A 26,554-nucleotide genomic window follows, 5' to 3' on the forward strand; every position below is an offset into this window, starting at 1 on the left:
GGGCTGTGGGCTGGGTCCTAAGTGGATAATGCCAGGGCACAGTCCGTGCGCCCGGGGCGGGGAGCGCTGCCGGGCACAGCGCTCCTGCCTGGCTGGAGGAGCACGGGGACTGGGTGCTTCAAGTCCCGGTGTTTTGTGCCCGAGGCGCTTGTAGGAAGGTTGCGCTGCCAGCCGAGACACAGAGAGCTGGTGTGCCATAGTACCGTCGGCGCAGAAGGGCAGTGCACTCTGCTGCACGCAGGGCAGTGTGCGCCCCTGCCCGCTACTCCTGGAGGCACGGGGAGACAGAGTGCCCGCTTCTTCTGTCGCGGAGGGCACATACAGATGGACTACTGGGTGGCATGTAGCAACAGAGAGGCAGTGCGCCCTCACCTGCGGAGGCAGTTCGCATTGGAGGTAAAGAGAGGGGGCAGTGTCTGATATTGCTGAGATACAGAGGGACAGTGTGCTCCACTGCTCCAGGTACAGGCAGGCCACAGAAGGGCTGTGCGCCCTGCTGCAAAGAGAGGTAGGTACACTGCTCTGCTGCAAGAGGACCCGACGGACAGTGTGTACACCTGCAGGAGCCACATGGACAGTGTGGCCTGCTGCAATAGAGAGGACGGTAGACGTGCTGCAGTAGGAATCGAGGGACAATGTGCCTTGCTTCAAGATGTACGGAAGGCAGTGTGCCCTGCTTCTCAAGAGGCACGGAGGGCAGTGTGCCCTCCTGCATAAGAGACAGAGCACAGTGTCCTCTTCCGGGAGGCACAGAAGGACAGTGTGCCCTATTGCCTGAGACAACGGAGAGACAGGGTGGTAGTAGGCACATCTTATCAGGAGTCCATGATGAAGTAGGGCAGTGCACACTGCCACAGAAGGCATCGAGGAGGGCAGTGTGGCCTGCTACTGGAAGCAATAGGTGAAACGGTGCACTGTTATAGCAGCCACGGTGCACCCCACCGCAGCAGGCATAGAGGGGCGGGGGGTGCTGTAGGAAGCAGATAAGGTAGTGTGTCCTTGTGTTTTGGCGGTTCATTAAGGGCAGTATTGTACAGTGCTCTCTGAAGTGGGCACATCCTGGCAGCCTCCCCCACTGCAGATGAATGCAGGGTACCTTACAGCAGGAGGCACAGACCTTTCTGAAGAAGGCACAGATGGAGAGTGCGCCTTGCAGCAGGAGGCACAGTCTCAGATGGATATTGTTCCCTGCTGCAGGAGGCACAGATGGACAGTGTGCCTTTTTGCAGGGGGTCACAGGTGGACAGGGTTCCCTACTGCAGGAGGCACAGAGGCACAGCGTGCTCTTCTGCCCGTGGCACAGATGGACAGTGTGTCCTGCTGCAGGAGATACAGATGGACAGTGTGTCCTGCTGCAGGAGATACAGATGGACAGTGTGTCACAGTGTGTCCTGCTTTAAGAGGCACAGATGGAAAGTGTGTCCTGCTGCCCGAGGCACACATGGGCAGTGTGGGGGCGATGCAGGAGGCATAGATGGGTGGTGTGTCCTGCAACAGAAGGCACAGATGGAAAGTGTTCCCTGTACTGCAGGAGCCACATAGGGACAGTGTGCCCTGCTGCCTGAGGCACAGATGGGCAGTGTGCCCTGCTGCCTGAGGCACAGATGGGCAGCGTGCCCTGCTGCAGGAGGCGCACAGAGACAGTGCGCTCTGGCGCAGGAGGCAACGATGAGCTTTGTGCACTGCTGCTACCGAGGCCAGGCCCTGAGAAAGGATGCCCTTCTTCGGGAGGTACCCTGTAGCAGTGCTCCCATCAGGGTGCGCCCAGGGGCAGAGTTTCCTGCTGCACAGGATACTGTGCGTCCTGCTGCTTGGAGGTATTGGTGGAAGGGTGCTCCTCCCCAGCGTGCCACGGAAATGTTTAACGACTCGGTCGAGGAGAGTTTGTTGTCTCTACTGGGTGTCCTGTCTGGACGGGGTGTTCCCGGTGTTGTTCAGTCGAACGGTGGCATCACTGCAGGCACGACTCACCCCCTAGATTGCCCCAGAATTGTTTCAAGAAGTTTGCTTTTGATTCTAACCGGCTCGCTCCTCCCCAGCAGCAAGCAGAGGTGAGAGGGCTGTTCTTGTCTCGTCCTCTGGCTTCTGCTACTGGTCCGCGTGAGGCGGAAACTTGACTTTGTTGCCCTATATCAGTGGTTGCAGAACTAGCAGCCATACACACCCGTGTCACTTCCAAAGTGCCTCATGAATGAGTTTTTCTGTCCCATCTCATTTTTGCGGGTCACTGTGGGAAGGAGTGTCTGTCATGCTACTGGAGTTGTGTGTGCCACACTGCTGCATGACTGTTGTTTCTAAGCCCCCTTTACACTGCGCACGTGAGAGAGTTGGTGCTCACCTTGGAGCATGGACTGTTGGTTGTATAATGTTGTTTTCAGCAGCCTGGCAGTGGTAGCAGAGCTGCGTGACTTCACCAGAGCGCATTTTAAGCCCTTCGAGGTGTGGCGTTGCCCTTTTTCTAAGACTTATTTCAAGTTCCTCAGAGGTTAGGGGGTCTGTCGACTATCTCGACCCAACCTCCTCCTCTGGTTATCCTGACAGAAAAATACAACCCTCCGCGTTGGTTTGTGCATCGCAGTTTATTTGCAGTGGGGATAAGGGCGCGGTGTGTTATGACACAAGAAGTAGGTGTTTTTTTTTATCGTTGTTTATGTTCGGCGCCCGTCTGCCAGGCTGCTGTGAGGTGAGGGTGCCTGCCTTTGGTATTTACGGTCCCGCTCTGAGGCAGCTGCGCGGGGTGCGCGCGGTTCACGCTGCGCGGCTCTTTCTCTTCTGTCCAATAAAAGCAGCGCGTCCGCCTGTCCCCTGCCCCGGCCGCCCCCTCCGGGTGACGAACCGAGCGAGGTGAGGGTAAGACGCCAACGCCCGGCTTGGGGTGCGCATACCAGGGTACGGCTGGGGGTGGTGAAGAGGGAGGGCGAGGGGGAGAGGGCTTCTGTCGGTCTCTCACGTGGGAGCTGACGCTCAGCTATTCTGCAACGTACCAGTGATCCTGGGGCTATATAATGCGTGTCACTGCCAGGAAGGCAGCCCGGGCGGGAGCGGCGGAGCCAGCAGCACGCGCAGCCGAGTTGCATCACGCGGCCCCCAGCAGACGCTCGCCCAGCGCTCAGCAGCACTCGTCTCCCCAGCCCAGCCACGGCAGGACCCTCACCGACGACAGGAGGCGCTTCTCGTTTTTGCAAAAAAGAAAACACCCAAACATTAAATACCTCACTAGCTGATGGCGAGTCCTCCTGACTGGAATAAAGCAATGGAGCTTTCGTGTATCTGCCTGACGACGAAAAATAGCCGTTTTTGCGTTGCAATTTCTATGGGTTTTTGAAAAACGACAGCGATTGCGAGGATTTTTTTTGCACTTTTTTCAGCTGTGTGTATATTTTACACATATGCGTATGAACACACAGAGAACGGACTGACCTGCTCCTGCATATTTTGATTGGACTAACCAACTCCCGCATATTTTGCTTGGTGTTGTGGGTGTACAAACAGCCTGGAAGAGCGCCGTGAAAAGGTAGGACTGAACTGCACGCTAAAAGTGCATTATTTAGAAAAGAGGAGACTCGTCCAGGGATCTCCGGAAATAACTTTATCTTGTACAATGAACACCTTCCAGACTTCACTGGGAGAGAGCTGGACTTTTAGGTGAAGATAGCCTCTAAGCAGTAGACCCCCGAAAGTCAGAGTGACGCCCAGAAGCCATAGATCACAGGCACCAGACCCACCTGAGTGAGGACTGCCTCTGCGTGCGCCCAGGGCGGGGCATATGTGTTAAGCAGGGAGCTCTCAAGTGTCTGCCACATTCTGCAAGTTTCATGTTTAACCTGGAGAACCCGCTCGCAGAAAGGGGGGGCTTCTCGTCTATGGAGTGCGAGCAGGACTGCCCCAATAGTACGCAGAATGGGACCGAGAAGGGGTCGCCGTACACCCTGCAAGCCACCCTGGCCATTATCTCCCTGGTGGGCATTCTCATGCTCTTCACCATCTTTGGCAACGTGCTGGTCATCATCGCTGTCCTCACTAGCAGGGCCCTCAAGGCCCCCCAGAACTTGTTCCTGGTCTCACTGGCCTCAGCGGACATCTTAGTTTCCACACTGGTCATACCCTTCTCCTTGGCTAATGAGGTCATGGGCTATTGGTACTTTGGCAAGGTCTGGTGTGAGATCTACCTGGCGTTGGACGTGCTCTTCTGCACCTCCTCCATAGTGCACCTGTGCGCCATCAGCCTGGACAGGTACTGGTCGATCACCCAGGCCATAGAGTATAACCTTAAGAGGACTCCGAGGAGGATCAAGTGCATCATCTTCATTGTCTGGGTGATCTCAGCCGTGATCTCCTTCCCACCTCTGATATCCATCGAGAAGGAGAGTGGCGAGAAAGAAGACCCTAAGTGCAAAATCAACGATCAGAAATGGTACATGATCTCCTCAAGCATCGGCTCTTTCTTCGCACCTTGCGTCATCATGATCCTTGTCTACATCCGGATCTACCAGATCGCCAAGAAAAGGACCAGAGTACCTCCAAGCAAGAGGAGCAATGGAGATCCTGAGAAAAGGCAGAATGGCTTCGCTGACAAGGAGCTGCCCATCCGGCTCAATGGGGACAAGGCCGAGGAGGCCGGAGGCTCTGGAGAACAAGACGAAGAGCCCCATGTCAATGGCATTGACTTGGAAGACTCATCCTCATCAGACCACCACCACGAGAAGAAGTGCGCTGCAAGGAAGGGTCAAGAGAAGCTGTCCGGCAGGGGTAAGGGTAAGACTAAGCTGAGCCAAATCAAACCCGGTGATAGCCTGCCCCGCCGTGGGCCTGAGGAGGAGAGAAATGCAGCCAAGGCGTCCCGCTGGCGGGGCCGCCAGAACCGGGAGAAGCGCTTCACCTTTGTGCTGTCTGTGGTCATCGGAGTGTTTGTCATCTGCTGGTTCCCCTTCTTCTTCACCTATACCCTGATAGCAGTCTGCCCGGACTGTGGCGTGCCTGATACCCTCTTCAAGTTCTTCTTCTGGTTTGGATACTGCAACAGCTCCCTTAACCCAGTCATCTATACCATCTTCAACCATGACTTCAGGCGCTCCTTCAAGAGGATCCTCTGCAAGGTTGAGCGGAAGCGCGTTGTGTGACACTTCCGCCATGGGCGGTGGCTATCTTGAGTTGGTAGGACCTCTTCTAACCCAGGGCTTAAAAACAGAACACAAATGGAACTGTACTTTTTTTTATTTTATAAAAATGACCCCCAGGGACGCTGGTATTTGAACAGTGTGTAAGTAATAGTGTCAACGCACAGCTCTTGTACAATACAGTATTATAACCTTGACATTGCCATGATCTGTATGTCTTAATTTTTGTAAGGCAGTCAGCAGAAAGAGTGCAAATGCTTAAATATATTTTACTACTAAACTATGTTGTGAATGTGCATCATCATTGGAGCCATCTCGTGAGTAACATTGCTGAATATTTTTTATGTACTTTGACCATATACTCTTTATGAATCACCAGCCTTGTGAAGCGAATCCTGAGCTCCCTTGAGAGCTCGATTAATTCTCTCATGCTGAATTAGTGCTTGCAAACTGTGCTGGTCGCTGATAATTAGGGCAGACTTTGTGATCAGTTCAGCCACATTTTGCTGGCAACGCCTATATCAAGGCTTCACGGCAAAACGGAGCAAAACATTTCTTCGCATTCGTCGACTAAAACGAAAGCCATAAAATTAGAGCAGAGAAAATGTTAGTGCATTCAAACTTTGAAAGGGAACAAACAGGGTTTAAAGTATGGAAAATTCATCAGCAGTCCTCTACGGAAAGTCTCCAAAGCAGAATCACGTCCACACAGTGACAGTTTGACTTAAACTCCGTGTTAATCCATTGCTGAGTGTGATGCTAACACGAGCGCGAGTGGGCTCTTTCGCTCGCCTCTGCCACACACACACTAAAATATCTGTCTTTCTTATGATTTTATATTGATTTTCCACACATATATAATTCACACGTCATGGAAGCGAAAGTAAAACAAATAATTTGGCCCCCTGATAACATGCTACCTGGAGCACCTGTACAAAGAAAAGCACATTTAAAAATGTATTTGTACATTGCAAAGTTCAAATTCAGTTTGTTATCAAAGTAGCAATCAGTATTTTGTTCAAACGGGGCTAATTATTCATGGCGATGATGGGGAATTAAATCGTTTACTGGAAGGGTGGAGCCCAGAGAGCATAACTCCATGCCTTCAGTAAGGAAATACATTGCAAGTGGGAGACACTAGCCCACTGAAACACTCGCCCCCATATTGGCGACCCTCCATCGCACGTTTCTATTCAGCACTATAAAGTATGTGATGTACCCAGGGCTTTAAGTGGGATGGAAAAACAGGGGTTTCTCAAAGGGGCGTGGCCGATGTAATTAAAGGCGTGGCTTAAAACACCTCACCTAAAAATCCGTGCTTAGCATAGTGTCCCACCCGAATGGTATTTTGCTCTTTCTGTCATTGCATCCAGAAATATGATACATCAAGTAACATTGTGACTACAACAAAGCCAGGACTATTGGCTTTGCCAATGGTTGTTAGTTGCATAAAATAAATAAGTAACAACTATGGCTTTGTTGTATATAATATTGAAAATGCTTCAGTTCTGAAATGATGAGTTTCTTTGAAGTTACATCGAAGGCTTTCAGCCATGGTACTGGTGCAGAGTTAAGATTTAATTTTCATCCTGAGGGTAAAAATTGAGAGCCTGATGGTGACCCGTTTTAGCAACTGCTTTTAAGAGGAACCGACCCACTTAAAGCCCTGGGTGTACCAAAGCTGGCATTTACACAGATGGGCGAAACCAAAGTTGGTGCCACCTGCCCTCAATTGTGGGGGTGTTGGGAAAAATGGGGGGGGGTTTAGGGGGCAGGAGTTGGGAGAGCAGGAGAAGAAATGTAGACACATGTCAGCAGCCTTCAGAAACATTGGAACTCACTTTTCTTTAGTGCAGGTGGGAGACTGCTGCAGACAGCTACCACGCCCCTCTAAAGGTTGCTGCCCTGGGCATGGGCCTTGCTGACCCACACTTGAGGCCGGCCCTGGGTGCCCTTCTAGGGGAACTGTGTAAAGCTCCTAAACTACCACACCCTACTCTGCTCCCTGAGAGTAGAATCCCAGAAGCCATGAGGTGATGTTTACAGTGCGTCCCATAACCACCTCTTTACTGTATCCTCGTCGCCAGACGTCATTAAAATGCTGTCCATGTCATCCTTGTTAAAGAAGCATAACACAGTAAAGACGCTGAGAGTTCAGATTCATGGTACGCTGAGGATATGATTTTGATGTGGATGGCCACGTTCGAAGGGGGTACTTTAAAGGGGGTATCCGGTGCATGAAAGTGCAGTATATCTCAAAACCCAGCTGACGCCATTCTAGAATGAATTTTGGGGGATTATTGGAGATGCAGGACTGGGAGAAGAGCAATGCTTTTTCTATACACTGGATGCCCCCTTTGAGTGCTACAAAACGTTAGGACATACCTACCCCGAATGGCAGTAGGTGGAGGAATGTAAGCGCTCCACAGTTTCAGTGGTCTGTCTTCGAGATGTCTGAAAGCTCTGGTAATTCAGTGCCTTACAAAACTCATAAATAAATAGATGTAACTGAGTAACCCGGCTGATGCTCCTCCCTGGGAATTAGAGGTTGGCGAGCCACTGAAAGTTCAAGCTAGGTGTGAGCTAGATGCCTGGCTCTGGCCTGGCTCTGGCTCAGCTCGAGGTTCTCCTGGACTCTCAAGCCCAAAACGAGCGGAGCATTTATGTGGCTTTTGGCTGCCACCCATGCTCCAACGTCATGCACCAAGAATTGAAGAAAAAGCATTAAACATTTATGTTGAAAAGGAAAAATAAAGAGAGATTTACCTAGTGGCTGAATGGCACAGTGTGAAACTAGAAAACCGTGATTCAATTCTGGCTTCCTCACTTGACCAAATTGTGCGATCCCGGGCTAGGGTTTTAATTCACTGAGCTTCCTTTTTATTATCATATATGAGAACACCTTCAGATAGGCGAGTTCAGTATGTGCACTGTACAAAACACCCTGGTCACATATAGGGCACACATTGTAACTGACTGGCCTCTTAGTGCACCAACGGCATTGCTGTCAGGAAAGAGGGAGGGAGCAGCATGTGTATAAGGTCATGTCTTAAAAGTATAACTTAATAAATGCCACTCGATGTGGTGATACCATCTGATGTGCTAAGGAGAAACACCTCGGCATGCTAAAGAAAAGCACTGTTTTGAATTTTGAAGAAACTATATCATATTTTCACATGATGTTTCATGCAAGATTTCCATGTCAGATATTTTCAGGGCTTGGCTCGTGCACGGGCTCTTAGAGCCAAGCCAGACCTTTGGCTTATCTCTGGATTGGGTCTCCCAGTTCATTGTTTGGCTGGCTCACCTCCACTGGTCTTACACACCAAGTCCCGTTACCATTCACACTTAACACACTGGTCCTCCTTAATGTATTCAAATAACCTTTCTCCCCTAATCTTGGACACGGAGGGTCCATATTACAAATAATTTACTGTGACTGCTCTTGGAATATTCCAGACATACACCTGAATTCCAGGAGTAAGGAGTACTCCTGGTTCACTGCTGGGATTTAGGAGTAAGCCAGGGGGTCGTACAGGAGTCAGCCTATTTACTCATAGCAAACGTGTAAGGGGAGTGCCAGGATAGGCTCTTCTGAGAACGTGCCCGCCCTAACAATTGTTTTCCATTATCTAATGGGACGTTTCCTTTCTAACAAGATCACATAGGATGAGTTAGTACGGACACTTGTACAGCAAGATCTGGGTGTAAATAAAGTGTAAAAGCATTCATTTGTAAATCATGCTAAAAATCAGTCCCCAGGAGCTCTCGTCGTGTCTGACGCCTGCCCCTTTAAAATATGCAGGCTTTCAGCGTGCCCTGCCTGTAGCCGCGCCGTCAATTTGTTCCAAGGCTTTGGACTGTGGGCAGAGGGATCACGTGTCCAGGAGTCGGGAGACTGAGCACCGACCCTCCCTAATTTATCAAGGGAGGCGACCGTCCTTCCCAGCAAGACTTGTAGACCTTACAATAAGTGCTTCATCGCCCTCTGGTCAGAGTGTTGACAGATGCCAACTCCCTTTCTGGAGGGCGTTAACTGCTGTTAATTAATAAATACATAATTTGCCCCTCCTGTAATTATGGATAAGAGGCACAGGGAGAGAGGGGGCAGTAAATAGATCTTAATTGCATGCATCAGGAGTGTTTTGTAAGGCTATTGACACTCAATATAGGCGAAAAACAGATTAGGAGTCCCTTGCTGCTCGATGTCCCTGCTTCACACTCACGATGAGCGCAGACAAGCAGCAGAGGCCAGTACAGCATTATAAGCAGTCCCATTAGCAGTACAGCGTTCCACGTAAAAACTGGAGTCCTACAGACAGTAATAGTATTCCTGAACTAGACTGCAGCTCGGCTGTAGGAAACATTAGTTTGAATCTTTCTCAGGGTTTCAGTGTCTTTATTGATAGATTGATACCCACATCTACATTTCCAAACATGGCTGCTCGCCTATGGCAGGGTGACATGATGCCTAGGGCAGAAGTGATTCTGGTAAAGTAAGGTGATAGTACAGGGAGTTCTCAAAAGGGCTACTTTTTCTTTAAAGGTGCACTTATGGCATGCACAACTAAACGGTTGTGCCTGCACTTGGAATATTATGGCTGTTGCTGTATCTCTTGCAGGTCAGCACTCGCACTTATCAGCAGGGCAGCTGAGAGCATTGGCACTTCACTTCAGTGCAGGGAGAGTGCTGCTGTCCCTCTAAGTGGCAGTGTGCTTCACTTCAGTGAGGGAGAGTACTGCTGTCCATCTAAGTGGCAGTACTGGCACTTCAAAACAGGGTTGCTGTCCATTTAATGAGGCAGTAGTTTCACTTCCTGGAAGGGCTATTTATCTTTAACAGTAGAGGAATGGCCCTGCTAAACAGGACTGTGGCCCTTTAGTGGGGGCAGAATGAGAGCACTGACATTATGGAAAGTAGTTATTAGCCATTGACCATTTAGTGTCGCTACAACTAGCACTTTTCAACTGGGTTGTTACAGGAGACTGTACTCAAATACACAAAATGTGTAGTGGAGATCCAAAACAGTATAGGATATGAACCGGCTAAAAAGGCTTATAAACCTTTTTTTAGGAAAAGACAGCCATTTCCAACAATTTGTGGCATACTTCATCATTGGCCTTTTCCCACACCCGACACATAATAGAGTTTAGATGGGCTCTGCCTCCGAATGGGAGTGTGGGATATTTAAATTTGTGATTGCAAAAGCTTGAGAGGTTAAAACAGTCCAGGGCTTCTCTAACAGGAATACCAGTTATAGTTGTGCGGGTTAGTGGGATGGTATTGCCTTACTATCAACCTTAATTTCAACATGTTTCAGCCGATTTTGTGTGCCCAAAAGGGTCAACAGCCTTCATAACGACATACGGATCTCTGACTATCTGTCTTGTCCATTGTGTCCAATGGTCTGCAGTGAGGACGGACACCATAAACATACCCTGATTAAACCTACAGTGGGACTCTAACCCTAGACTAGTCAGATTTTGCAAATCAGTATTTAAATATCCAACGCTCCTATGTGTTTCAAATGTGGCAAAAGCCCAATGATGAAGCATGCCACAAATTGTGGGTGAGAGCTGTTTTATTCTTAAGAAAGGGATCATCGCCTTTTCGGTCAGTTCATATCGGGTACCAGTTTTGGATGGTCACTTCTCATTTTGTGTACTAGACAGTTCAGATCCTTCAGGTGTTGTTGTCCCTTGATGCAGAGATCTTTACAATAGGGAGCGGCCTCCCCAGGTAAGCTTGATGTGATCTCGGCTGGGCACCAGTCTCTGGCCAAAAGGTGCATTTATAATGACCCTAGGAACAGACAAACATATCATGCTTAAAATAGTGATGTATTTTAAGTGAAAGAAAACAGTGACAGGCATCCATGTTATGGTGGGCCTTCAGTAATGTATTTGGCCAGTCATGTCTTGGCTGGAAGTAGGTGTTAAGGTGTGGGTGGGAGAGGCCTCGAAATAAACCTCAAAGTCCCTACCCCAATTTCTGAAAAGGATCACACTGTAGATACTTTTATATTTTATGCGGTCCAGGCTGTCACAAGCACGTTGGCAATCGTGCATTTGATTTTATTTTCCAAAGAGATGTCTGAACATAACTGTAATGCTTGAATTGCTAAACAAGTTCAAAGCTGCCAATTTTATAGAATCATGATGTGGAAATATGTTGTCATTCTGGGGGGGCTCCGGTGCTTTTTTTGCACAGGGGAGTGGGGAATGGAGTGGCATTGAAACGTTTGAACATCACTGCCTTAATGGGTCGTTCCTGGTATTTTTAACAGGGTTGTTGCCCATTTAATGGGTCAGTACTGGCACTTCTATACGTGGTTGTTTTTTCCTTTAGAGGGACAGTACAGGCACCTCGAACAAAGTTGCCTTGGTAAGACTGCACAGGGTGCTTCCTTGTACCTTCATTGGGTTGTAGTTCTGGCACTTCTCGAAGATTACGACTTTGCAGCGTCCCAGCCATTTATTTCAACAAATGTTCCTGGCAAATCGAGTGTCCCCTTCACAATCATTTGCATGACAGGCAATGCTCAACAATTATTTAAGTTGAACCAGCCCAAGTGTATGGCATAATATGTAGATTCCTCAATAAAAGGCAAGGTAACATTTAAGAACCACAACTGTTCCAGCAAGTACTTATCTGCAACCAGGATGCTAACCTTTAGCCTCGTGAACTCAAGCACCCATGTGTAGCGACCCCCTATGTATGTGGCAGATTAAAAAAAGAAAAGATCAGAGTTGCCCTCAATGCACACAAATAAGGTAACTACAGGGGCCGTTTTCTCTCATTTTCGAAAAAAAAAAACCAATTTGTAAAAATAAAAACATTTTGAATCTGGATTGTTTGCGTTGTGTGATGGATTGAGTTTGAAACAGTACATGCCTGTTACTGAGAAACTATAGACCCAGAAGAACAGCAATCATCACAGAGGTCGGTTAAGGGTAGTCACTGGTAGAAGCTGCCACAATGACTTGCCTTGTGCTAGCTGCCCTTTGCCCTACCCTTGCTTCCCCTGGTCTCTGTATTCATGAAAATGCCTCAACACGTTCAGAAACTAAACGGATCGGTACTTCTCACTGCTTGCATTTCTCTTAGCCCATCTTTTGCACATAGGTTGCTAATGTAGGGCGAACAGTGGGAGGAGGAATCAGGCCTGTTATGTTATGAGTGGCCAAAGAGTGTGTGATGTCACTTCCACAAGCCCATGGTTTTTTGCTCAATGGACGTTCATGCTAACCACTAGTATGAAACGAGTGCTACCTCGACTTCTCTTGCAAATGGTCTACAGAGCATGGTGTAGCAAAAACCACACAATTCCCTCTTAGTTTGTGTCGTAGTGTCATAGATTTAGAGACACATAGCTTTGCAAAATGCATTTACCATATCATAGAGGTTTCCGGAGAGCCCTCTCATACCCTAGTGACATCACAGGAAGTGACATCACATGACAGTGGACTTTAATGACAGGCCATTTTTTTTAAAGCAGTCTTTAGTGGAAGCCTTTTTTCATTGCACGCTGATTAACAATGATTAACAGGAGAACACACAGAAAAGTCTAGAAAAGGCTAAAAATGTACGTAATTTGGAAAGATGAGTAATCTAGTAAGCTGAAAGCCCTCTGAGTCCACTGGAGGTTGGTTAGTAGGGCTTAACAAACACCAATAAATACAATTATTATCAGAGACTGCAACAGTCCACAGAGGTGGCAAGCAGAGGCACAGTGCAGTAACTATCACTCCTAGACATCTCCAAACAACACCCTGAATAGCAACATGTTGTTAAGCCAGTTTTTTTGTTGCAGCAGTAGGTGAATAATGGCTGCTATTAACCCTCTCCTCAAACCTTGTAGTGCTTCTCTTTCTCTCAATAAGTGGATTTAATAGCATTATTATCTTGCCACCTAAGTTTATACTAATTCTTAAATGGTCTCTCTCGGAGTTTCAAGCGCGGGACTTCGACTAGGACTGTAACTAGTCAGAGGGCATTTAACGACGGTTATAACCCTTAAATGAACGACTATGAAGCTATAAAACAATATTGTTAGAAACACCTGCCATTATTCATATGCACTTCTACAGGTGCCATCATTTTTTTTAAAGAGAAATGTTAACCAAGAAGGTCCTAGGGGCATATTATCAAGAACAGAGTTAAAATTATCGCCGCTTTAGCGGCAGGAAACTGACGCTAAAGCGGCGATTATGGGCTTGATAATAGGCCCTTGTGAATTCCCATAGAAGCCCAGGTTCAGACCAGAACCTGGGCTTCTATGGGAATGCACAAGGTCCTTTTATCAAGCTCATTATCGCTGCTTTAGTGGTATTTTCCTGCCGCCAAAGCGGCAATAATTTTAACTCCATTCTTGATAATATGCCCCCAAATGTGTTATTTCAAACAAGTACAACTTTAATTTGTTGCAAAGTTTGGGCGAGGAGCTGGCCTAACGGCTAGGGCGGTCGATCTCGAATCTGGGGAACTGGCTTTGAGTCTTGGCAATGACGCTGAACATCCTGTGATTCTGGGCAAAACACTTAGGGGCATATTATCAAGAACAGAGTTAAAATTATCGCCGATTTAGCGGCATGAAACTGACGCTAAAGCGGCGATAATGGGCTTGATACTATGCCCTTGTGGATTCCCATAAAAGCCCAGGTTCAGACCAGAACCTGGGCTTCTATGGGAATGCACAAGGTCCTATTATCAAGCTCATTGTCGCTGCTTTAGCGGTATTTTCCTGCCGCCAAAGCGGCAATAATTTTAACTCCATTCTTGATAATATGCCCCATAATCTCCCCGTGCCTAACAAATATGAATGTGTGCTCATGTAATGCAACTAGTGCTATTTGAAGCGCTCTGATACCCGATTCGGGTCAAGTTCGCGCTACATAAAACTGTAAAATAAAATAAAAAAATAAAAGATGGACGAGGTCGTTGTCATTCTAGTTGCTGTATCAGTGGCACCAAGAGTGTCAGCAGAAAGCACACTAACTGGTATAAAGCACTTTGCGTCCACCAACTATATATTATCACTGACATGAATTAGATCATAAAACGGGTTATGGGTCAGTCAGCGGTATATAAATTATATCCTAGGTTGATGTGGACATTGCTTGCAAAGGGAGCCTTAAAGTATAGCATTGTGAACTGAGGCGGCTGACTTCATTGTCTTCAACAGACAATCGATCACAGCCTTGTGCTTTAGTGTGAAAAAACAGTGTTTGAACAGTCATAAAGACAACATATTTTATCTTTACAATAAAGGCCTCACGTGTGTCTTCAAAACCCGGAAGCTGAAACTTGAAGGCAGGAGGGATGCCAACATGCAACAATGTCTTAGTGTGCCGTGAGGCACCACGAACATTGAGTAATGCCACTTTTTTGAGAATTATACATTTTATGGATTAAAACGTGGCTTCTAATAGGTAGATCTGTGTCCGGCCTGAACTGATGCAGTTCAGCTAAGAAAACTCTATATGCATCCCTGCTCTTTCTCTCTCCCTCCCCCCCCCCCATCAGTTGATACAGGGAAACATCCTTTACAACAAAACTTTTACAATGCAGTGCTTTTACAACACAGGTTTTACAACGAAAACCATTACAACGCATTGCGCTGGGGGGCGCTCTAGGATAGGGAATAGATTTAATTTACTGTCCAACACCTTCCCTAGTGTCCACGGGGACTGGAGAAGGAATAGTAAATTAAACTATTCACTATCCAGCACCCCAAAGCGCTATGCGTTGTAATGGTTTGCGTTGTAAAAACTGCATTGTAACAGCATGCGTGGTAAAAGCATGTGTAGTAACGTCATACATCCGTTGACACATCTTGTGAACTTGCTCATTTCAATAAAAATGTTGTGTCAGGATCTATTTTAGAATGATGACCACGTGCCATGTTTCTGGCTGCTCCCATACACCGATATGCCCACCTAGTATTTTATTATTTTACCTTTTCATTAAGAAAGATCCTTCAAACATTTTCATCAGATTTTGAAACGCATTGGAATGACCCTGCAAGACATGCACCACCTTCTCAGAGGACCCATCCCAGCAGTCCCTATCCATGGAGCCACACACTGACAGAAGGCTTGAACTTTACTGTGTGGTAGGACAGAGTTCAAGGTTAGTCAGAAAAATCCATGAAATTCTCCAATTAAGGTGTGCAACATGCAATGTACACCATAACTCATGCCCCACCATGTTTTGCTCTTTGTAGATAGCCTTTTTTGCCATTGCTAAGGGGTGTGCTGAGCATGGTGGGGACAATAAACGCCATTCGCCTGCCACGTACCATATCTGCCATGTGCACCACCTTCATCCAGGCAGTTTGCCCAACACCCTTCTGCCATGCACAGTGGGGTTTGTTGCATGACCTGACTGCGTTTGCTAACTGTCTGCCTAATTTCATGCAGATTCATCAAACAGTGACATTGTTATTTTTTTCATGAAACTTTTATTGCCCCTCCTTTTATTTCCATGCGCCTCCCCTATACAGATCTTATCAAGGCTTAACATAAACAACAGAAAACTAAACCTGCTAAATGTCTTCCAAATTTTATGGAGAGTCATGAGACTGTGGCAAATGTATTAGCAAATCAACACTTCGAAGACTTGTCATTAAATCTACCCCTCTTGATGGACCTACTTGAAATCGAGAGAAACAGGTGTATTTTAAAAATGCCAAAGCTATGCGAAATGTTGTGCGGATCCATCAAACGTACCAAAGAGATAAGTAATTCTAAAATGTTTTGAACCCTTTTTTTCTTCAACCCCAGTGCCTAGCCCAACTGAGTGGACGGGAAACCTGAAATCCCTTCACTGGGTGTAACTTGCGAACTGCCTTCCACATTTGTTGAAGATTTACTAAACCGTTTCAAAGTTAGAAAAAAATGAAAAAAATGTATTACCCCCTTATCTTTGCCCACTTTGATGGATTGACACAGAACTTGACATACTAGTATAAAATCAATACACCCACCTTCTGCCAAATTTTGTGCAGATCCATCACACGGTGCTGAAGAAATTATAACCTCTGCTGTTAAGTAGATTTAATCCCAAGTTTGAGTTTCTTAATATAAGTATAACTATAAGTGTAACTATAACTGTTGAATTTCTATGGTTTTATGTGGGTAAATGAGAACTGAGTAGTTATAGTTAGGCCAGACTTTCCTTAGGAAGAGAATATATTTTTTGTTTTGCTAATAACTTTGGCGCTGTTTGATGACTCTTTTCCCAAAAAAAAGAATAATAAATAATTCACCTCAGTACCTTTCTGGAAAGCTTAAGGGTGATCCGTGAAGCGGGAGCAGAGGAAAAAAATCAAAGCTGTCCTAAAACACGTTTTACCCTTGCATATTTCCCATAGAAACTTTAAACAAAGCGACAGCAAAAACAGCTGAACATTATTACACCAACATTGGTAGAAAGCTAGATCTGTACTTAAATTGGTGTAAATCTGTTTAGTAGTTTGTGAGAAATTAATATTAAAACTGTATAGATATTTAGTACAGAGAGACTCCCGCTAGACAAGCAAATCAAAATATGAGATCTGATTGGCTGTCGACAACATCAACAAACACATTTCGCAGCCATTTTAGGACCCTGGAATCAGTTCCAATGTCTTTGAGAAAAAAAGAAATGAGATGGAGGGCATTGGGTAGAGATCATCTGACCCCTCGGCCTTTTGCATCGGGGGGCTTCCAGTGGACCACACGCCCTGGGCGAAATAATATTTTTAAATTCTGGTACCCCGGTAGTACTGAAAGGAAAATAGAAAAAAAGGCCATTGCTGCCCTTTTCCACTAAAATGCCCCAAGAGCGGTGCATTTTTTCATTTTAAAATGGGGAGAAAGGGAATGCATGATTCCCTTGCCCAAACCAGGTAGTGACACCTGGGACCACAACTCTCAGTGCTCCCAAAAGCATGATTGCTCCCCCTTTGCATGGTAGAAGAAAGGCTGCCACCTGGTGGGAATAGAAACGTACCTCCCTGCCTGTGAGAATACAATGGGAGTAGAAAGTAAAGCTACTCATGCCGGGCCTGAACATATTCACTGCTGCCGGCTCCTTATTGCACACCAGTATGGGTGCTGGCTAGGGAGCTACAGGGGCCTTGGGTGCCTTGGGTCTTCCCCCATGGCCCCAGCAAAAGAATGTATTGTGGGTGCCCCTGTGGGACTGGGGCACTATTGCCCACTGGCACTCAGGATGTGCGATGACTGAAAAGCCAGGAGGCTGCAGGGGGCTAGCAATATGATGATACGTTGTGGGTGCCCCAGGTGGGACCAGGGTACCCACCAAGAAAAAAAAGTATGGCCGGCTCCCGTAGGCACCCTGGATGAGTACTGGTTGGGGAGCCAGTGGGGCCACAGGGGCTTTGGCCCTCCCCCCACAGACCCAACAGAAAAGCTCAGTTGTGGGTACAAGGGCACCCACCAAAATAAAATACATTTTAAAAAACATGCATTTAGCGAGGCCGCATATACACATGGTTGCATTGAATACATGACCATGGAGAGCTTGCCATCATTTTTAAAAGACTCTGAGCTAAAGCTGTATGCTCTTCAGCTGGAGGGCGGGGACCACACGTGGTTGGTCCAATGAATCCATTATGTGTCCTGAAGAGTGTTAAAGAAAGACCCAATTACACGATTATGATTGTTTTGATTAATACTGCTTTATTTAAAATATTTTTATGATTATTATTATTGATCATTGCCATGTGTATTAATAATGAATGTATTGGATTATGATTATTGATTTTAGTGGTAATTTATTGCTGAACTTCTGACAAAGCCAAACGCGCTCCGTGGCGCGTTTTAAGTTGGGGGATTAAGTCCCCTTGTATCCTGAGGGTCCCTGGGGGCCAACTAGCCTACCAGGTACCTCCAGTAAGTGCCACAGAGCTGCGGTGCAGAGAGGTGTAAAAAGAGGCGTGTCCTCGGATAACCTCTCTGCAACGCAGCCCTGTGGTGCTTACAGGAGGTACCTGATGGGCTAGTTGGCCCCAAGGGACCCTCAGGATTGAAGGGGAATTCATTCCCCAACTTAAAACACGCCACAGGGCGTGTTTGCACACATGTCACATCAGGCCACGCCCCCTCCCTTCACCACTGTGCACACTCGCTCTGTGGCGCGTTTTAAGTTCAGATAGGTGTGCCAGGATAGCATCAGATTGGTGTGTCAGGATAGCATCAGATAGGTGTGCCAGGATAGCATCAGATAGGTGTGCCGTGTTAGCATTAGATAGGTGTGCCGGGATAGCATCAGATAGGTGTGCAGTGTTAGCATCAGATTGGTGTGCCGGGACACCATCAGATAGGTGTGCCGGGGTAACATCAGGTAGGTGTGTCTGGACAGCATTAGATAGGTGTGCCGAGATAGCATCAGATAGGTGTGCCCTGTTAGAATCCGATAGGTGTGCCTGGACAGCATCAGATAGGTGTGCCGTGTTAGCATCAGATAGGCGTGCCGGGATAGCATCAGATAGGTGTGCCGTGTTAGCATCAGTTTGGTGTGCCGGGACACCATCAGATAGGTGTGCCGGGGTAACATCAGGTAGGTGTGCCTGGACAGCATAGGTGTGCCGAGATAGCATCAGATAGGTGTGCCATGTTAGCATCTGATAGGTGTGCCTGGACAGCATCAGATAGGTGTGCTGTGTTAGCATCAGATATGCGTGCCGGGATAGCATCAGATAGGTGTGCCAAGATAGCATCAGATAGGTGTGCCAGGATAGCATCAGATAGGTGTGCTGAGATAGCATCAGATAGGTGTGCCGGGATAGCATCAGATAGGTGTGCCGGGATAGCATCAGATAGGTGTGCCGGGATAGCATCAGATAGGTGTGCCTGGACAGCATCAGATAGGTGTGCTGGGATAGCATCAGACAGGTGTGCCATGTTAGCAACAGATAGGTGTGCCTCGATAGCATCAGATAGGTGTGCCGGGATAGCATCAGATAGGTGTGCTGTGTTAGCATCAGATTGGTGTGCCAGGATAGCATCAGATAGGTGTGCCCGGACAGCATTAGATAGGTGTGCTGTGTTAGCATCAGATAGGTGTGCCAGGATAGCATCAGATAGGTGTGCCCGGACAGCATCAGATAGGTGTGCTGTGTTAGCATTAGATAGGTGTGCCAGGATAGCATCAGATAGGTGTGCCGGGATAGCATCAGATAGGTGTGCCGGGATAGCATCAGATAGGTGTGCCGGGATAGCATCAGATAGGTGTCCTGTGTTAGCATTAGATAGGTGTGCCGGGATAGCATCAGATAGGTGTGCCGGGATAGCATCAGATAGGTGTCCTGTGTTAGCATCAGACAGGTGTGCCAGGATAGCATCAGATAGGTGTGCCGGGTTAGCATCAGATAGGTGTGCCGGGATAGCATCAGATAAGTGTCCTGGGATAGCATCTGATAGGTGTGCCCGCACAGCATCAGATAGGTGTGCCCAGACAGCATCAGATAGGTGTGCTGTGTTAGCATCAGATAGGTGTGCTGTGTTAGCATCAGATAGGTGTACCAGGATAGCATCAGATAGGTGTGCCGGGATAGCATCAGATAGGTGTGCTGGGATAGCATCAGATAGGTGTGCCCGGACAGCATCAGATAGCTGTGCCCCGACAGCATCAGATAGCTGTGCCCGGACAGCATCAGATAGGTGTGCTGTGTTAGCATCAGATAGGTGTGCTGTGTTATTATCAGATAGGTGTGCCAGGATAGCATCAGATAGGTGTGCCGGGATAGCATCAGATAGGTGTGCCGGGATAGCATCAGATAGGTGTGCCAGGATAGCATCAGATAGGTGTGCTGTGTTAGCATCAGATAGGTGTGCCAGGATAGCATCAGATAGGTGTGCCAGGATAGCATCAGACTATTCCACTGAGATGAAAGAAAGAGGGACTCATGCCCAATGCTGAATGATGCCTGGGCTGCACACTGTGTGCCGGGATAGCATCAGATAGGTGTGCTGTGTTAGCATCAGATAGGTGTGCCAGGATAGCATCAGATAGGTGTGCCCGGACAGCATCAGATAGGTGTGCTTTGTTAGCATCAGATAGGTGTGCCAGGATAGCATCAGATAGGTGTGCCCGGACAGCATCAGATAGGAGTGCTGTGTTAGCTTCAGATAGGTGTGCTGTGTTAGCATTAGATAGGTGTGCCAGGATAGCATCAGATAGGTGTGCCGGGATAGCATCAGATAGGTGTGCCGGGATAGCATCAGATAGGTGTCCTGTGTTAGCATTAGATAGGTGTGCCGGAATAGCATCAGATAGGTGTGCCGGGATAGCATCAGATAGGTGTCCTGTGTTAGCATCAGACAGGTGTGCCAGGATAGCATCAGATAGGTGTGCCGGGTTAGCATCAGATAGGTGTGCCGGGATAGCATCAGATAAGTGTCCTGGGATAGCATCTGATAGGTGTGCCCGCACAGCATCAGATAGGTGTGCCCAGACAGCATCAGATAGGTGTGCTGTGTTAGCATCAGATAGGTGTGCTGTGTTAGCATCAGATAGGTGTGCTGTGTTAGCATCAGATAGGTGTACCAGGATAGCATCAGATAGGTGTGCCGGGATAGCATCAGATAGGTGTGCTGGGATAGCATCAGATAGGTGTGCCCGGACAGCATCAGATAGCTGTGCCCGGACAGCATCAGATAGGTGTGCTGTGTTAGCATCAGATAGGTGTGCTGTGTTAGCATCAGATAGGTGTGCCAGGATAGCATCAGATAGGTGTGCCAGGATAGCATCAGACTATTCCACTGAGATGAAAGAAAGAGGGACTCATGCCCAATGCTGAAGGATGCCTGGGCTGCACACTGTGTGCCGGGATAGCATCAGATAGGTGTGCTGTGTTAGCATCAGATAGGTGTGCCAGGATAGCATCAGATAGGTGTGCCCGGACAGCATCAGATAGGTGTGCTGTGTTAGCATCAGATAGGTGTGCCAGGATAGCATCAGATAGGTGTGCCCGGACAGCATCAGATAGGTGTGCTGTGTTAGCTTCAGATAGGTGTGCTGTGTTAGCATTAGATAGGTGTGCCAGGATAGCATCAGATAGGTGTGCCGGGATAGCATCAGATAGGTGTGCCGGGATAGCATCAGATAGGTGTCCTGTGTTAGCATCAGACAGGTGTGCCAGGATAGCATCAGATAGGTGTGCCGGGTTAGCATCAGATAGGTGTGCCGGGATAGCATCAGATAAGTGTCCTGGGATAGCATCTGATAGGTGTGCCCGCACAGCATCAGATAGGTGTGCCCAGACAGCATCAGATAGGTGTGCTGTGTTAGCATCAGATAGGTGTGCTGTGTTAGCATCAGATAGGTGTGCTGTGTTAGCATCAGATAGGTGTACCAGGATAGCATCAGATAGGTGTGCCGGGATAGCATCAGATAGGTGTGCTGGGATAGCATCAGATAGGTGTGCCCGGACAGCATCAGATAGCTGTGCCCGGACAGCATCAGATAGGTGTGCTGTGTTAGCATCAGATAGGTGTGCTGTGTTATTATCAGATAGGTGTGCCAGGATAGCATCAGATAGGTGTGCCGGGATAGCATCAGATAGGTGTGCCGGGATAGCATCAGATAGGTGTCCTGTGTTAGCATTAGATAGGTGTGCCGGAATAGCATCAGATAGGTGTGCCGGGATAGCATCAGATAGGTGTCCTGTGTTAGCATCAGACAGGTGTGCCAGGATAGCATCAGATAGGTGTGCCGGGTTAGCATCAGATAGGTGTGCCGGGATAGCATCAGATAAGTGTCCTGGGATAGCATCTGATAGGTGTGCCCGCACAGCATCAGATAGGTGTGCCCAGACAGCATCAGATAGGTGTGCTGTGTTAGCATCAGATAGGTGTGCTGTGTTAGCATCAGATAGGTGTGCTGTGTTAGCATCAGATAGGTGTACCAGGATAGCATCAGATAGGTGTGCCGGGATAGCATCAGATAGGTGTGCTGGGATAGCATCAGATAGGTGTGCCCGGACAGCATCAGATAGCTGTGCCCGGACAGCATCAGATAGGTGTGCTGTGTTAGCATCAGATAGGTGTGCTGTGTTATTATCAGATAGGTGTGCCAGGATAGCATCAGATAGGTGTGCCGGGATAGCATCACATAGGTGTGCCGGGATAGCATCAGATAGGTGTGCCATGATAGCATCAGATAGGTGTGCCATGATAGCATCAGATAGGTGTGCCAGGATAGCATCAGATAGGTGTGCTGTGTTAGCATCAGATAGGTGTGCCAGGATAGCATCAGATAGGTGTGCCGGGATAGCATCAGACTATTCCACTGAGATGAAAGAAAGAGGGACTCATGCCCAATGCTGAAGGATGCCTGGGCTGCACACTGTTTTGGAGGCGTGTGATGAGGTCCTGTAGACTGAGGAAGGCCATTATTCGACAGCAAACGGGGGCGGTGGTGTCAGTCAATAGTTAACAGACATCCATCACCTTACCTGTTCCAGTCATGTTGTGTAATGAGCAGCTTTGCTTCCAGTGGTAGAAGACTTCCCCTTGTTTTATAGGTCGTACATCAACTGTGTATCGTCTATAAAGTAGCAGGTATGGTATTCAGTGCGACTATGTGCCCCTATGAAGTAATCTCATGATCTCAAAACGATATCACTGAATTCATCACAATGTGACATTACTTACATCGCCGGTGACTTCACATATCACTTTACTTGTCACATTTGCAAAGACAACACTTAAAGCACTCGAAGCCCCAAACTCTCAGAAACAGCACGGTGTAACTTTTATCGGTACATAGAATGCTCTGGTTGCACAGACTGACCATGCATAGCCACGTGTCGAAAGGGAGAGTATGCTAATCTCTGAGCCTACATTAGCAGTGGCCATAAAATCAGCGTGTAGCAGACTTTGGGGGCACGCTGAAGACCACACCCATCGGCGAGTAGCTGCTGTTCGAGGCTGAAAGATGTGCTCAGCAGGTTCCTACCTTGGCCAGAAGCCAAAGAATAGCATACCATAGCAAAAAAGTGAAAAACAATTGTTGTAGAGAAGCAGTGGATCTTAACACTGATCAGAAAAGAGCATCTGCTATTACAAAACTAGGAATTTCGTTCAACACCGAAGTTGCAGGGGCATTATGTTGACAAACCGAAAAAAAATCAATTACATTCTCCATCTGTGGTGACATACACAAACAGAAGCACTATTACCAGTCTCAGCTAATTCAAGCACTCATGATGATAAACAATACTGAATTATATTTAACATTTTCTTTCTACTAAGGGGATATGCACAAAAAGTAAACAGCTCAGTTGTCCTTGGTCCACCAGCCAGTGTGTCGAAAGAAAGCTTGAAAAGCCTTATCTATGGATCCAGATTTTTTTGACTTGTAACACTGGCTCTTTACTTCTCATTGTACCTCGCCTCCTCCTCGCACTGTGGAAGGACAAAGTAAAGACGACTTTGTGAATGCTTGTTGCACTAGTGCATAATACTAAAATAAAACATACTCACACAGCCCTTTAATTGAAGCTTTACTTGCCAGATAGTCATAATTGCAGATTAAGTCACTTTCACTTTTGACATTTTGTCTGCAAGAGTGTAAATCATAGCACTGTTTAGTAGACTTTCACCATTTCATTGGAGGAAATCGAATGATATTTTTCTTAATTCCATTTCCCCTGCCTTGTCACCCTCTACTCTTTCTATGTGTGCACTTCTCTGGCAGGACACGACCTCCAAAACGACTGAGCAAGAGAAGGGGGCAGGAGTCAGAAGCAGGAAAGTGAGGTAAATAGAATGATATAGGGAGTGAGGTTATGTAGATAGAGAAGGGTGGTGGAACTAGAGATGTGGTAGAGAGGTAGGCGAGGTAGTGAGAAAATATAAAGAGAGGAAAGTAAGATGGTGAGAACAAATATTGAGAGCAGGAAAGGACGAAGTAGGGAGGTAAAATAGGTAGAAAGAAAAGTAAGGTTTTATAGTGAATTAGAGAGAACTATAAACAGAGGAATACATGTAGAGCGGGTGAGGTATGCTGATGGGTGTGGTTGAGAAGAGAGATTAGGTAGAAAGAGAGGTGAGGAATAGAGAGGTAGAGGCAGAGAGTGGTAGACAGCTACAAATGTGAAGTAGTGAGAGAATTATAGAGATGTAAGGTAGAGAAAGAGAGGGTGAGCAAAGAGGGGCAACATGAGGAGCGTTATACAAAGATCATGTATGGAGAATAGTGAGGCAGACAGGCAGGCAGAGAGAGTGGATGAAGGGTAGAAAGAGAGTTAGAGATACAACAAGAAAAGGGATGAGATAGAGAAAATAATGTGAGGTGATCTGCCAGAGGTAGAACGAGGGACGAAAGAGAGAGGTGAAGACTAGAGAGATGGATAGAAATGGGGAGGGGGTGGGATTGAAAGAGATGGAGGAGAGATAAAGGGAGGGGAGTTAGAAACAAATCAGTAGTGTACACAGAGAGAACTTTGAAGTAGAGAGAAGAGGTATATCTATAAATAGCCCTTAGGTAACAGAAAAATCTATGCAAGTCAAGTGTATTAACCAAATTAACTATTTTACTAAAATGCTAACCTAAGGCAGTTAGATCTCGGGAACAGATGCCCTTACCGACTAAGCCCTCTTGCCACAGATATAGGTGTCAAAATAGCCCAGCAAGTTAATATTCCCACTGGAGCAATCTGCCAACATGCTAAAGGCCACATGTTCCAATCTGGTTGTCTCTAATTCACACGTACATCCTTCTAAGAACAATAACTTTGAGATGAACCTTGTCATATTACCTATGATGCACCATGCCACTGATCTGCAAGAAATATAGGCCCAGAGAGTGGTACAGAGAGAGAGAGGAGAGGTCATCAGAGCTGTGGCAGGTCCATTGAGAGAGACCTCCCGAGGTAGACATAGGTGATGTAGAGAGAGTTGATCGGGGCTAGGTGGAAATATACAGAGAGGGAGCTAAAGAGAGAGTGGTGGGCTAGGTAAGGTGAGAGGAAGTAAGGAGAAAGACATACGCAAGAAATAGAAAAGATAAGTTGTGCAGACCAGGAATGTCAAGAGGAAGTTTGCGAACATAGGCTTTTCATTGTCAAATTAAAACAAAATATAGCATTATGCACACAGTTGTTTGGGACTGTCCCAGTTGCTTTACCCTGGGGACCGTTGGCAATTGCCACTGTGCCCAAGCCCTAAAAAGGCTCTGTTGAGACAAAAGTCTGGCCAATATTCAAAAAGGGAGATTACTTGACGGACCGGTTCTTCTAAAAAGCAGGTTGGTCTAGTGCAAAATCCGTCAGATGTCCATTAGAACCTGATGCACCAGTGAGCTGTCAGTAAATCTTCCTGTTTCTCTATGGGATATACCCATTTTGAATGGTCTTAGAAAGATGTAGAATTATTATGGATATTATTTTTGTGTCAGCTTGAGGCAACATTATTAAGAATTTATTAAAATCAGAGCTAGGTATATAGAAATATGCAGCATATGCCAATTTCAGCATTCCTATGAGTGGGGCGAATTCAAAGGAATAAGCACTTGTTTTCCATGGGTGTATGACATTTCAACTCAGGCTTTTGCCTGAAAATGCCTTTACCACACATTTTTTACAGCACATGACTTTACCACGCATATGCCTTTGCCATGCAGGTAAGTATAAATAAGGTAAGTAATATATATATACATATATATATATATATATATTCACTGAAAAAACCATAGGTTATAGACCATATATAGTTAGGAATTAGCATTTAAAAAACCTTTTTTTACTGACACAAAACCATTGAAATTCCATATATAGTTAGTTGTACTAACTATATATCGCGCACCCGCAATCCACTGCTGATCATGTCACATATTACATCATTCATGACATGGTCAGTGACATCACTGATGACATCACTGATGACATCTCAAATGACATCACTGATGACATCACTGATGACAACATCCAGTGACTGTATGTTTCTGTAAAGTTAAAATATGTCTTACATATTGAAGAATGAGTGGATTTATAAGTGTCTGGATGAAGGATTTATTAGGTGCATGACTGACTGTATGAGTGACTGATTACATGTGTCTCACTGAGTGCATGGGTTAGTGACTAAACTGTCTTAATTTGTGCATCATTATGTCTGTTGTTCTGTAAACTGCTGCATGTGTTGATCAGTAGCTATATGAGTAACTATATGGGTTATTGGTTGATTGCCTAAGTATTTGTATGGGAGACTGAGTGTGTGTGTGGGTGGCTGGGAGGTGTATAACTCTGTGCATAGATGTGTGAGCAGTTGATTCACTAGATGTATGGGTTCAAAAGTGCATGTGGAAACACCTGTATGGGCGGTTGACTGTGTGCATGAGTGTATTGGTGAGTGAATGGATATCTAAGTGCTACATGTCAAAGTAAGTACATATGTAAAACACAGTACATGTGAGAGTTGACATATAT

General features: G+C 46.6%; 1 protein-coding gene across 1 annotated transcript; it reads left to right on the forward strand.

Annotated features, from left to right (window-relative positions):
* The first annotated feature begins 3,042 nt into the window (after positions 1 to 3,042).
* On the forward strand, positions 3,043 to 6,820 carry ADRA2A (adrenoceptor alpha 2A). Its single transcript, XM_078641180.1, has one exon. The coding sequence runs from the start codon at positions 3,816 to 3,818 to the stop codon at positions 5,118 to 5,120; it is 1,305 nt and encodes a 434-aa protein (XP_078497306.1). The 5' UTR covers positions 3,043 to 3,815; the 3' UTR covers positions 5,121 to 6,820.
* The last annotated feature ends 19,734 nt before the right edge of the window (positions 6,821 to 26,554 follow it).

Source organism: Lissotriton helveticus, chromosome 5_1 (genome assembly GCF_964261635.1).
Source record: "Lissotriton helveticus chromosome 5_1, aLisHel1.1, whole genome shotgun sequence".
In the NCBI taxonomy this organism is placed as follows: Eukaryota; Metazoa; Chordata; class Amphibia; order Caudata; family Salamandridae; genus Lissotriton; species Lissotriton helveticus.